The sequence below is a fragment of the Elephantulus edwardii genome, unplaced genomic scaffold (assembly GCF_000299155.1).
Source record: "Elephantulus edwardii isolate Elephantulus edwardi_28Jun2011 unplaced genomic scaffold, EleEdw1.0 scaffold00191, whole genome shotgun sequence".
NCBI classification, from domain to species: domain Eukaryota; kingdom Metazoa; phylum Chordata; class Mammalia; order Macroscelidea; family Macroscelididae; genus Elephantulus; species Elephantulus edwardii.
Window position 1 is genome coordinate 2,254,147 of NW_006399941.1, and position 14,324 is coordinate 2,268,470.

At 42.7% G+C, this 14,324-nt stretch overlaps 1 protein-coding gene across 1 annotated transcript in view; it reads left to right on the forward strand.

Annotated features, from left to right (window-relative positions):
• Positions 1 to 14,324, forward strand: part of PDZD2 (PDZ domain containing 2) — a 374,099-nt gene that overhangs the window by 297,992 nt on the left and 61,783 nt on the right. The window contains exon 7 of the mRNA XM_006896805.1: positions 13,479 to 13,624. Within this exon, the coding sequence (XP_006896867.1) occupies positions 13,479 to 13,624 (146 nt within the window). The remainder of the gene's footprint in view (positions 1 to 13,478; positions 13,625 to 14,324) is intronic.

The following is a 14,324-nucleotide window of genomic DNA, read 5'->3' on the forward strand; positions in this document are numbered from 1 at the left end:
ACAATACACACACTGTCTGGTTCCTTCCACCTTGTCCTCCCCTTCATCATCCCATTGGGCGCTCTGGTGGCCTAGTGGTAAGAAACTGCACTGTAATCCTGAAGGCACACAGTTCGAATCCAGCAAGCAGCTTCTCTGCCGAGGAAGGATGGGCAATCTCCTCCTGTGCGATACACTGCCTCCAAAACCCTGCAGGATGGTCAGCTATCAGTTGGGTCTAACTCACCCATCCCAGTCAGCATTAATTGTCTATCAACTACTATCCTGCTCCGCATGTCTCCTCCCTGATAACCTCGCTAGATTTATTCTCTCTGTGTGTAAATCTTTCGCTAGCCTTTATAATATTGGTCTTGTGCAATGCTATGCAATACTGAGAAGCAGTGAGGCACTCGTGACACACTGCACACAACGTGCATGAGTCAAGAGGCCATTCTGCTGAGTGACACTGTGGTGGCGCAGTCCACGGGGAACCGCACTGCTGATCCTGAGGCTGTGCCTTTGTGAGTTCCAGTCCACCAGCGGTGCCTTAGGAGAGAGATGAGCACTCTCCTCCTGTGCATTTTACAGCCTCTGAAAACCTACTGAAGGGTTAGCTGGGTTGCGCCCAACTGGCTGGCAATGAGTTTGCATTTGAGTGCAGCGAACTGCTATCTTGCACTTGTGACTTGGACTAATTAGGTCATGATCCAGGCCATAGTCTTTGCAATCACTTGTTATGCATCAGAGAGCTGGACAATGACTAGGGAGGATAGAAGAATTGATGCCTTTGAGCTGTGGTGCTGGAGAAGAGTATTGAGTATACCACAGACTGTTAGGAAAACAAACAGATTCATCCTGGAAAGGGTTAAATCGGGCGGCTCCTTGGAGGCGAGGATTCTGAGGTTTCATCTGACATACTTTGGACATGTTGTAAGGAGGGACTGGTCCTTGGAGAAGGACGTCATACTTGGGAGGGTGGAGGGACAACACAGGAGGGGAAGACCCTCTATGAGATGGATTGATTCAGTGACTGGGGTAATAGGAGTAGGTGTGTCAGAGACAATAAGATTGGCACAGGATAGAACAGGGTTTAGGGCTATTGTACATAGGGTCGCTATGAATCATAGGCGACTTGACAGCCGAACACAACAACATATTTGAGTAAATATTGGGATTTTTACAAAAAAATAAATACTGCTGCTAGAGGCTCTGAGGAGGAATCTGCCTTCAGCAGGGAGAATGTCCAGAGGAACAACGAAAGGGAAGAAATTGAAATCCTGTTTGTGTGGATGAGGAGCAGAGAGGAATCACAGGATGCAGGAGAGAATCTTGGATCTCTGTCTCAGGCAGAGCCGTCAGCACCTTACACAGGTGTCCCCAGGGAGCTGAGGAAAGAGAGACCTTTGAAACATTCCTAATTTTATGGACAGGGACAGATCGGTCAGGGGATCCCAAAGGTTGCTCATTTATCATCTGAGAAAGGCTGTGCCTGGCAGACCCAGGTCCCCACCCAACCCACCTGCTCCCTTAGAATCTTGAGAGGAATTCTGCCCCCCTCCCCCATATGGAGCGTGGTGGTGTGAGCTCAGGAATCATGGCAAGCTTTTGGAGTCGACTACTTTTCCGGTTATGTATTTGACGTGCAGGTTTGCTCTGTCCCCCAGAGTGAGGCTAGCCAGCCTGGGCCTAGGGTTTGAACCAGGAGGAAGCCTTAAGCCCAAAGACAGCTGGGAGAGGAGAGGAAGCAGCCGTGTTGTTCCTGGTTGGCCCCTCCCAGGGTCTTGGGAAGTTCTCCTTGCCAGAAGGAAGGAGGATGGTGGTGTGAGCATAGGAATCATGGCAAGCTTTTGGAGTCGACTGCTTTTCCGAGCATGTGTTTGACGTGCAAGTTTGCTCTGTCCCCCGGAGTGAGGCTATCCAGCTTAGGCCTAGGGTTTGAACCAGGAGGCAGCCTTAAGCCCAAAGGGCCCTCAGGCCTGCAGCTGTTGGGCCAGGTTCAAATTGTTTTCCTGTCAAACATTCTTCTAGGTGGTATAGCACTGGTCTGTGCATTGCTGTACAGAGGTAACTCATGGTTGCTGTGATGCTGAAGACTGTGACAGTGATGTGCCAATCACAGTAATGGGTACCCAAGGTGGACAGTTTTGGCTGGAGCTTCCCGACTAAATCAAGCCTGGAAGCAGGAGCAACATCCACTTCTGAAATGGCTTGCCTCCAGAAACTCTATGTACGAACAGTGTTCAGGCTGTTCGTTCATAGGGTCACTATGAGTCGTCTACAACTCGACGGCATCAAGCAACAACAACAACCCCATATGGGGATTTACAGGCACAGAAGGGGGAGGTAGTGTGGCTGGGAGACCCTCCAGAGCCAGAAGCCTCTTACTCCCTTCATGAGGTTGATACTTGCTGTTGAGCCGTAAATCGAGAGCAAATGTTGGCAGTGTTGCCACAGGTGGTTGTCCTGCTTATTCAAAACGTTGGATCTCTCTGGAACAAACCCGCCAGAAGTTCTGGAACAAACCCACCAGACTCTGTAGAAAAGAGACAGTCTCCTCTCATGTGATTTAACACTTTCAAAGCCCCAAGGAGGATCAGCTATGGGTTGTTTCTGACTACAACAATTAGAGAGAAAGACTAAAGCCTAGATTGGTATTCCTCCTCTTCTTGGTTCTTCTCCGGATTCAGGGCAAGGTGATGTAGATAACAGAGGACGTACTGAATGATGTTCTATTCCCAGCTCTGTCGCTATTGGCTGTGTGATTACAGAGAAGTTGCTTGACCTCTCTGAATCTCAGTGTCTTCACCTGTAAAATGAAGATTAAACTCTGCATCTGTTCTGCACATAAGCCTGCCTAACACACCTCGCTAACAGGATGGAGTTGAGAGGCTGCACATGGCGCTGCCAACCCCAGAGTCCGCTGGAGTCATTGCCACCATTTGCACGTCTTCATCAGTGCTGTCTCCATTCGCAACGTTTCATCATCGTTGGTCTCCCCCTCTTTTCCCCTCAAGAGGGGGAGACGATTAAATGGTTCAAACTGGAGGACCTTCTCCAGAGTGTGCAGCCCCGGGGAGGGGCTTGCCCACATGTACACAGAGTGATGGTTTATAAAAAGTCACTCACAAGAGCTTGGAGACCCTAGAGTCTCTCTGACTTAGAGTATGCGTAGAAGTTTCCAGAAGACAGAAGATCCGGACCTTGGCAGCATATGGTACAATAGGATAATAGTGTTCTAGACTTAGAGCAAAATGTGTACAAGAAAGTTAGAGACAGTGGGTGAAAAAGATAATATTTGGCTAGCAATTTATTTGGCAACTTTCCCCCTCCCCCACTTCAGCCATATGAGAAATCCAATATAATATGACAGTGAGAGTAATTCAGTCCAGGGCTTGTCAGAGAGATTAGGGGAATGAGGGGATGTAATAAAATCTTAGGGTGGCAAATGGCAGTGCAGGAAGGTTGGGTCACATATGAGGTAACACTTACATGCTCACTCTTATTAAAAAAAATTTATTTTATTAATTTTGATGAATATTTACAGAGATTTTGGATTTCCATTCATTCATTGTTGCACTTTTTCTCTACCCTCACCCCCAAGTTCGCTCCTCTCTTCGAAAAGCAAAAGATAAACTTCTTCATTGGTATACAATCCCCCTACCCCCGCCCCTAATGCTCTCCACTATGCAACCTTAATTCTGGATTCCTGTGGTAATCATAATACCCTATCATATATCACTCTTAAACTGTTCTCTACCTCATCTGTTTCAATGACATGCTCACTCTTGAGGAAGGAGTGAGCTCTGGTGGCGAAATCCATAGGGAGCTGATTTGTCTCCAAAGTTGAAGCCTCTCTGGTGACTGTGGTGTCATTGTTAGGTGCCCTCAAGTTGTGCACATCTCATAGTGACTCTGTGAACAAGTCTTAACCCTGTCCTATGCTGTGCTGTCCTGATAATTTCCGACACAGTTTTGAGCCAGTTGCAACAGCCAATATGTTAAGTATGTTAGACGAAGTTTTGTCATCTTTGCCTCCAAGAAGCACCCTGGCTGCACTTTCTCCAAGACTTTTATGTTTGTTCTTTCAAAGCAACAGTTCTTTTTTCTGTCAATATTATTCACTGTCTAGCTCTCAGCATAGTCATTGATTGAAAAGACTATGGTCTGAATCAGGAATACCTTATTCTTCACACTGATATCATTGCTCTTCAGTGATTTGTAAGGTCCATGACAGAAGATTTTCTTAGTAATAGTCACTCTCCTTATCTCCTGTTGGCTGGTACCAAGTGTATTGTTTGTGGATTCAAATAAGGCGAAGTCACTGACAGTTTTGATCTTTTCTCCATCTATCATAATGTTGCCTATAGGGCCAGTGATGAGGATTTTTGTCTTCTTGATATTGAGATGCAATCCATTTTTAAAAAGCTGCACTAAGCACATCATATCCTCCTCACTTTCAGTGAGAAAGGTTGTATCATCTGCATAATGCAAGCTGTTGATGAGTTTTCCTCCTATCTGGATGCCACATTCTTCTCCATGGATCCCAGCTTCTCAAATTATTTGCTCAGTATACAGATTGACCAGGTATGGAGAAAGGATACAATCCTGACACACAACTTTGCTGATTTTAAATCATGCAGTGTTCCTTTGCTCGGTTCAGACAACAGCTTCTTAGTCTATGTATAAGGCTTGTATGAGCATAATTCAGTGTCCTGAGATTCCCATTCTTCTCAATGTTAGCCCTAGTTTGTTATGATCCACACAGTCAAATGTCTTTGCATAGTCAATAAAGCACAAATAGATATTTTTGTGATATTATTTGCTCTCAGGACCCATCTGACATCTGCAAAGGGATCTAATAACACTGGTGCCACAGCCTCTTCTAAGCCCAGCTTGAACTTCTGGCATATCTCCCTCAATGGACTGTTCCAGCAGTCTTTAGAATGATCTTCAGCAATATTTTGCTTGCATGCAGTATTTGTTATGTTATTGTTGTCAAACATGACTCATAGAAACCCTATGAACAAAAGGCCAGAAGCCCCACTATAACTATCAACATTCTTCACAGTTTGTAGAGTTTCCAAAGGCATGTTGTTTAGGAAGTGGATGCCAGCATTTGATAATTTCCACATTCTGTTGGATCACCTTTCTTGGGAATGGGAACAGCTCTTCCAGTCAGCTGGCCAAGCAGGTGTCCACCAAATTTCCTGGCACAAGCTGGTGAGCACGTCCAGGGCTGCATTTGTTATTTGGAACATGTCAGTTATTTCTTATTTGGACCATGTCAGGTAACCTCATCGACTCCTTGGGACCTTATTTGTTGCCAAAGCCTTCAGTGCAGCTTGAACTTCTTCCTTACCCTTAGCCCTTGTGCATATGTTACTTCCTGAGATTGTTCCGTGTTGACCAATTCTTTTTGGTGACTCTGTGGTTCTTTCCATCTTCTTTAGGAGCTTCCTAGGTAATTCAAGATTTTGCCTATAATAGCTCTCAGTATTGCGACATGGCTTGAATTTCTTTCTCAGTTGTTTCAACCAGAGACATGCTGAGCAAGTTCTTCACTTTTTATTCTGACTCCAGTTCTTCTCACATCCCATTATTATACTTGTCTTTGTCTTCTCGAGCCATCCTTCAAAATCTTCTGTTCATCTCTTTTGCTTCAACATTTCCCCCCTTTGTGTTGGCTTCTTGATGCTTTTTTGTTCTTTGCCTTTCTTGATGCTGCAACTTTCAGAGTTTCTTCTGTCATCCATTTTGGTCTTTTCTTCCTCCTCAGTCTTTGTAAAAAATGACCATTTACTCTCTTCATAGATGATATCTTTGATGTAATCCAATAGCTCATCCAGTCTTCTGTGGACTTATTTACATTTTCTTCCACTTCAATTTATATGATGGTCTGATCCACAGTCAGCACCTGGCCTGTGTTTGACTACTGAGAATCCACCAATTGCTCCACAGGAGAGAGGTGGACAGTCAACTCCTAAGTGATTTACAGCTTCAGAAATTCAACAGAGAATCAACTGTAATTTGGCTCCAACTCAACAGCAAGTGTTTGAGTTTTTCATTCTTGGGAGAAGGCAGAAGCAGAAAGGCAAGTCCTCTCCTGTGAGAATCATCTGTCATTGTTGTTGGTTTGTGCCCTTGAGTTAGAACCAACTCACAGATGACCAACCTACAGCAGGTCTTCATCTCACGCTATGGAATAGGCTCATCTAAGGAATGTGGCATTGAGATTAGAGGAAGACTTGTCAATAGCCTTCATTATGCTTGCTGAAAGGAAGAACACCTTGAAGTGTTTGCTGCAGAAGATCAAAGACTACAGCCTTCAATATGGATTGCATTTCAACATCAATTAAACAAAAATCCTCACCACTGGACGACAGACAACATCGTGATAGATGGAGAAAAGACTGAAACTGTCAACAACAACTTTATATTATTTGGATCCACAATCAACACACTCAGTACCAGCAGGAGGTCAGGAGACATACTGCATTGGCAGAGTCTGTAGTCAAAATTTCTCCAAATTACTGAGGAGCAATGATGTCAGTTTGAGGATTGAAATATGTTTAGTTAAGGCTATGGTCTTTTCCGTCATCTGCTATACATCTGAGAGCTGGACAATGAATAAGGATGACAGAAGGACATGACTGTGGTGTTGGAGAAGAGCACTGACTATCCCGCCGAAAGAAGAAACAGGTGTGTCTTGGGGAGAGTGTAGCCGGAGTGCTCCTTGGAGGCAAGGATGGTGAAGCTTCATCTCACATACTTTGGCCATGTTGTTAGGAGGAGCATTTCTTGGAAAGGGATATCACACTTGGAAAGACGGAGAGTCAGCAAAAGAGGAAGATCTTCGACAAGATGGATTGACACAGGAACTGCTGCAATGGGCTCGGGCATGTCTAAAGTAGTAACGACAGGACAGGCTGTGATCTCTTGTTCATAGGTTACTATAAATTGTACTCAACTCAATGGTACCTAGTAAAAACACCACCACCAAAAAGCTATATGAGATTCCAACATCATCAGTCTATAATTTGTCTATTCTGAAACTTTGGGGAACAATTTCAGATTTTCAAAAAGCAAGTTGCTCTGTTATTTACATGCTAGCCTGTTATCAAAAGATACAGTTGTATGTGGTTTCGCAGCTCATCATGGTAGGTGTTCCCTGTCAGCTCACAAAGGCTTTCATTCAATAAATCTGTTCAGATGAGTGGGCATACCAAAAAAAAAGATTAATCCAGTCACAAATTTCCAAGTCTGGAATTATTAAGAACGTTCTTAACAGAGGTTTCAGGCACTTCCACTAAGGATTTCCCTGTTCGGTCTCCAGAATGACCAAAGCAACATGAGGCAGCGTTTCATGGAATAGTTTCCTGATAGGCCTAGTCTGGGATTTTCTGTACTTCTTCCTTTCTTTTGTGCCTACAGGATTCTCTTTCAATTTCAGTACTTCCTCCCCCACTTCACATTAATGTAGTTTGTGTTATGTGCCATCGAGTTGAGTATAGTTCATAAAACCTCTATGTACAGTAGCTCTGAAACCTGCCCTGTCCTGAGCCAACCTCTCTGTCTCTGACATGCCTGCCCTCATTACCACAGTCACTGTGTCAATCCATCTTACCCAGGGTTTTCCTCTTCTGTGCTGGCCTTCTAACCTGCCAAGCATGATGTCCTTCTCCAAGGACTGGTTACTTCTGCGACTTGCTCAAAGTATATGAGATGCAGTTTCAAAATCCAAGGAGCAACCTGCTATCCCCTCTCAGAATCAATTCATAGTTGACCCACAAGAGAGCATTCGCCTTTCTCCTCTGGAGTTGCCAGTAGATTTGAACCACATGCCTTTGGGTTGGCAGTGTAGCTCCTTACCACTCCCCCATCAGAGCTCCCTAATAGCTCAGGGTAGTTATCTTCTAAAAGCATACTTCCCCTTTACTGCCAAGGAACTTCAAGTGTTAAATATCTTTAAACATCTATCATGATGTTACCTATCAGTCCAATGGTGAGAATTTTGGTTTTCTTTAAGATGAGATTCAATTCATATTGAAAGCTGTATTCTTTGATCTTCTGCAAAGTACTTTAAGTCCTCCTCACTTTCGGCAAGCAATGTTATCTCATGTGCATGTTGCTGTTTTGTTGCTGTGAGGTGCTATCAAATCAAATACAAACCCACAGCAATGCTATGAACAACAGATCTGAGCCCTGTACTATCCTGTGCCATCCTCACACTTCCTGGCATATTGGAGCCCAGTGGGGCTGCCACCATGTCAATCCATATGGTTGAGGGGCTTCCTCCTTTGCTGACCCTCCCCCTTTCTGAGAACCATGTCCCTCTCAAAAAAAAAAAGTCCCTGCTAGTAACATGCCCAAAGTATGTGAGGTGAAGCCTCATCATTCTTACCTCCAAAGAGCGCTCTGGCTGCACCATCTCCAAGACATTTATTTGTCCTTTTGACCATCTGTAGGATGTTCTCTATTCTTCTCCCACACCACAGCTCAAAGGCATCAATTCTTCTTCTGTCATCTTTATTCATTGTCCAGCTCTCAAATGGACAAAAAGTGACCGGAAAGACCATGGCCTGAATCAGATACACCTTAGTCCTCACATGGACATCATTATTCCTCAATAATGTAGAGAAGTTCCTAACTACACACTCTCCCAGTGCAGTTCCTGATTTCCTGACTGCTGGTACCAAGGGTGTTAATTGTGGATCCAAGTAAGATGAAGTTGTTGACAGTTTCAATTTTTTTCTCCATCTATTGGTTGTGAGGTGGTTTGTTTGGGGTTTTTTTGTTTGTTTGTTTAAGCCTCATGATTAGTGTCAACAAGACCTTGGGGAAAGCCTTTACATTTGAAAGTCAGTTATTGTATTTTGGAGGAACATTCTTCTAAGTGGTACAGCACTCTTCTGTCAATATGCTGTACTGAGGTAACCTGGGGTTCCTGTGATGTTAAACCTTGTGCCATTGGGGTGTCAAATGTCGTAATGGTTACCTATGGTGAACAGTGTTTGGTGGAGCTCCCAGTTTAAGACAGATTTGGAAGCAGGAGTGGCATCCACTTCTTAAACAACATGCCTCTGGAAACTCTATGAACTTTTATGAATGTCAATAGTTATAGAAAGGCTTCAGGCCTTTTGGTCATAGGGTCACTATGAGTTGTGCTCGACTTGATGACAATCAACAACAACAACAACATCATGATGTTGCCTGTCAGTCCAGTGGTAAGAATTTTTGTTTTCTTAACCTTGAGATACAATCCATATTGAAGGCTGTATTCTTTGATCCTTTGCAACAAGTGCTTCAAGTCCCCCTCACTTCCAGCAAGCAAGGTTGTGTCATCTGTACAATGAAGGTTATTGATGAGTCTCCCTCCAATCCTGATGCCACATTTCTCTTCACAGAGCCCAGTTTCTCGAATAACTTGCTCAGCATACAGACTGAATAAGTATGGAGAAAGAATACAACTCTGACGTACTCCCTTCTTAATTTTAAACCATTAGAATTTCCTTGCTCTGTTCGCACTTCAGCCTCCTTCCTGGTATAGGTATAGGTTTTCCATGAGCACAATATAGTGCTCTGGGATTCTCATCCTTCTCAATGTTAGCCATAACTTGTGACCCAAACAGTCAAATGCCTTTGCATGGTCAATAAAGCATAGATAGATATCCTTCTGGTATTCTTTACTTTTAGCCAGGATCCATATAACATCAGCAATGATATCCTTGGTCACATGACCTCTTCTAAATCATGATTGAACATTTGGCAGTTCCTTATCTATATACTGTCTTAGCCATTTTTTAAGGATCCTCAGCAGTATTTTGCTTGCGTGTGATATTAATTTTATTGTTCAATAGTTTCCACCTTCTATTGGATCGCTTTTCTTGGGAATGGTAACAAATATGGACCATTTCCAATCTGTTAGACAGGCATCTGTCCTCCAAATTTCCTGAGATAGACTGGCAAGCACATCCAGGGCTGCATCTGATAACTGAAATCAATTGGTACCCCATTGATTCCCAGGGCCTTATTTTTTGCCAGTGTCTTCGATGTGGCTTCTACTTCCTTCATTACCATTGGCTCCTGCTCACATGGTACTTCCTGAAATTTTTTTGTATAAGTCAGTAGATTTTGGTACAGTGATTCTGTGTATTCTATCTTCTTTTGATGCTTTCTGGGTCATTCAACGTATTGCCTATAGCATATTTCAATATTGCAACTTAAAGTTTAAATTTGTTTTCAGTTCTCTCAATTTGAGAAATGCAGAGCGAGTCCTTCCCTTTTTATTCAATTTCAGCTCTCTGCACATTCCATTATAACGCTTTGCTTTGTCTTCTCAAGCTGGCCTTTGAAATCTTCTGTTCAGCTCTTTTATACTTTGGCATATTTTTCTTTTGATGGTCTAGTATCTCTTCTGAAATCCATTTCCATTTTTTTCTTTCTCCTCTGTCTTGATAATGACCTTTTACTTTCCTTATATATGTATGATACCCTTGATATCATCCCACAGCTCTTCTGGTCTTCAATTATTGATGGTCAGTGCTTCAGACCTATTCTTAAGATGATTTTGAAATTGAATGGAATAGATTCAAGATCATATTTTGGTTCTCAGGGGCTTATTTTCATTTCCTTCGGCTTCACTTTGAACTTGCACATGAATAATTGATGCATAACGAAGGTTATTGATGATTCTTCCTCCAATCCTGATGTCACATTCTTCTTCATAGAGTCCAGCTTCTCAAATTATTTGCTCATACAGATTAAATAGGCATGTAGAAAGGATATAAACTTGACACATACCTTTCCTAATTTTGAACTATGCAATATTCCCTTGCTCTGTTCTCACAACAGCCTCTTGGTATAGGTATAAGTTTCACATGAGCACAATTAAATGCTATGGGATTCCCATTCTTCACGATAGTAGTACTTTATTATGATAAACACAGTCAAATGCCTTTACATAGTCAATAAAGCACACATATATTTCTGGTATTATTTACTTTCAGCCAGTATCCATCAGACATCAGTTATGTCTCTGGTGCCATGGTCTCTTCTAAATACAGCTTGAACTTCTGGCAATTCTATATCTATGTACTGTTATAGTTGTTTTGGGATGATCTTCAGCAATATTTTTCTTGCATGTAATATTAATAATATTGTTTGATTATTTTTACATTCTATTGAATCGCTTTTCTTGGAAATGGGAACAAACATGAATCTCTTACAGTCAGTTGGCCAGATAGTTGTCCTCCAAATGTCCTGGCAGAGTCTGGTGAGCATGTCCAAGGCTGCATCTGTCATTTGAAACATGTCATTTGTTATCCTATGGCTTCGTGGGGCCTTATATTTTGCTAACGCCTTCAGTGCCACTTGAACTTCTTCCTTCATTACCTTTGGCTCTTGATCATATGATACTTCCTGAAATAATTCCATGCTATAAATAGCTAAAATTAGTAAATAGTAAACTGCCTTTGAAAAAAAATTAATAGTAACCTGCCTTTGAAAACCTGCTGGAGGATTACCTATGAGTCGATTCTGGCTCGAGGATACATACCAACCATAGAGAAAGTTGTGCATCAAGTCTATATTTTCTCCTCCATACCTGTTCAGTCTGTATGCTGAGCAAATCATTTGAGAAGCTGGATTTTATAAAGAATTGGAAGAAAGCTCATCAATATCCTGTGTTATGCAGATGAAACAACCTTACTTACTGAGAGTGAAGAGAACTTGAAGTATTTGATGGAGAAGATTAAACCCTTCAATAGAAATAAATATCAACATCAAGAAAACCAAAATCTTCAAAACTGGTGCAATAAACAACATCATGATAGATGGAAAAGAGGGAGAAATTGTCCACAATTTCCTCTTACTTGGGTTCCCAATCTACATCCTTGGTACCAGCAGTCAGGAAATCAAAAGGCATGTTGCATAGAAAGCCTGCTGTCAGGAATCTCTCCAACAAAATACCACAGAGCAGTGATATTAGTTTGAAGACTAAAGAGCATCTGGTCCAAACCACGGTCTTTTAAATAACTTGCTATGATGCATCTCAAGTTGAACAATAGATAGAGATGACAGAAGGAGAATTGATGCCTTTGAGTTATGGTATTAGAGTACTGAATGCTGTATGGACTGCCAAAAAACAAACAAATATTTGTTGAGCAAAGTGCAACCAGGGTGCGTTTAGAGTTCAGAATGGTAAAACTCTGACCCTCACAATTTGGGCATGTTGTTAAGAGAGATCAGTCCTTAGAAAAACACATCATTCTTTTTTATTATGAATATTACTCATTTTAATGAAAATTTACAGAGACTTTGGATTTCCATTCATTCATTGTTGCATTTTTCTCTGCTCTTTACCCTTCCCCACCCCCCAGTACACTCTCCTCTTGGAAAAGTAAAAGAAAAATTCTTTCATTGTTATACAATCCCTCCCCCAGGTCCACTATGCAGCCTTTGTTCTGGACTCCTGTCATGTCAATAATACTTAATCATATATCTCTGTTAAACAGTTCTCTCCCTCATCTTTCAATGCAGTATACATAATTTATCCCATCTTTCTCAGTCTCCCCCTAACCCTGATGTCAGTCCCATTTTACAACAGTGGACCCATGCAGTATTTGTCCTTTTGTGACTGAGACATTTCACTGAGCATAATGTCCTCCATGGCCACCCAATGAGTTCCTTGTTAGAAAAACACATCATTCTTGAAAAGGTGAAGAGTCAGGGGGAAATGGGAAGACCTTCAGTGAGATGGATTGACACAGTGACTGTAGCACTGGGATCAAGGAGAACAGAGATGATAAGGATGGCCCAGACTAGGGCATGGTTCAGGTCTATTGTTCATAGGACCACTATGACTAGTTAGCTCAATAGCACGTAACAATAGAATTATACCCATCATGGTTACGTTTCTAAATCACCAGAATTCCACCTACTTGAAACATTCTCACAACGGTTTATTACATTATCAACCATGGTTTCATCCTACTTAGATCAGATATATGCATTGCCGCTTATCTGATCTGATCTCTTGTATGACTTCAGTTCCTCATAGTCTGGCCTAACTGGTCTCTACTGTTAGCCAACTTGTAGTTAAACTCGGTGAGCACAGAGCCTTGAGTGTGTTGGATGCAAGATCTTTAAGCCATGAATATAGGTGTAATTGCAATTCTGTGCCTGCATGTGCTTTAATATGACTGTAGCAATGGAGTTGAGCATAGGGAGACCATGAGAATAGGGCAAGGATTTGATCCTGTTATCTAGAGTTGCTATGAATTGTAGTTAACACCTAACAACATATTATAGTGATTCTTTTTTTATTTCTTTAAAATATTTTTTCCATTGTTACCCATTGTATTCCACCCCCCTTCCCTCCCTCTCCCCAGCCTTGTTCATTAACTATCCACTCTTCTCCCATTCTCTTTCTCATCCCCTATAGTGATTCTTCTTGTCCTTTTTAACGATCTGGGGGGGTTGTTCTCCATTCTCTTTTCAAGGAGGAGTGCATCGTCTCGAATCTGTTGAAGAATATAATGAGCTGATGGTGAGAAATGGAGACCCCAGGATGAGGATGTTAGAGGTCTCCCGCGATGGCCGGAAGCACTCTCTGCCCCAGCTGCTGGAGTCCTCTGGAGCTGCCCAGGTGAGTCTCTTCCACAGTCAGGGCCGCTCAGGGAGGGGAGAGAGACGGCAAGCTTCCAGAACTTTGGGCTCTAAGTTTTGGTGGGGTTTTTGTTTTGTTTTTAACTTCAAAGTCTTGAAGAGCAGTGGACCAGGAGTGTTTGGGGGTTAGGACACTCTGAGAGACTTAGATCAGAAAGAGGAAGTCAGTCCAATATTTGAAAATAGTAGAGGGAAGGGAATTGAATCCCTTGTTGGATCCCAGGCCCCTGACCCCCTTCCTCTGTGTGTCTTGGAACTGAATGTTGCCCTCTGCTGCCAGGAGACGATGGCGTCTTGCAGTCTGTGGTTGAACCACCATCGTTTGTTTAATGGGAGCGTCATGTGTCAGTGCAATAGCTGTGTGGGTGGATGTGGGAATATGTGTGAGAGAAGGAAAAGGAGAGTGTGTGTGTGTGTGTGTGTGTGTGTGTGTGTGTGTGTGTGTGTGTTTGAGAGAGAGAGAGATGCTTGCTACCTGTTACACCAAGATGCCTCATACAGCCTCAGTCCTCAGTTCTGCAGAGAGAGGGTTGGTAGTTAAGGGGTATGTTGACGTTCCAGGCCCTGTCTCCACAGCTCTGAGCTCTAACCCTGATTAGGGACTGCTCCTCAGTTACACCATACCTATGCCAGTGGAAACTAGGGCAACAATCTCATGAAAATGTCTTTGAGTCCTGGTA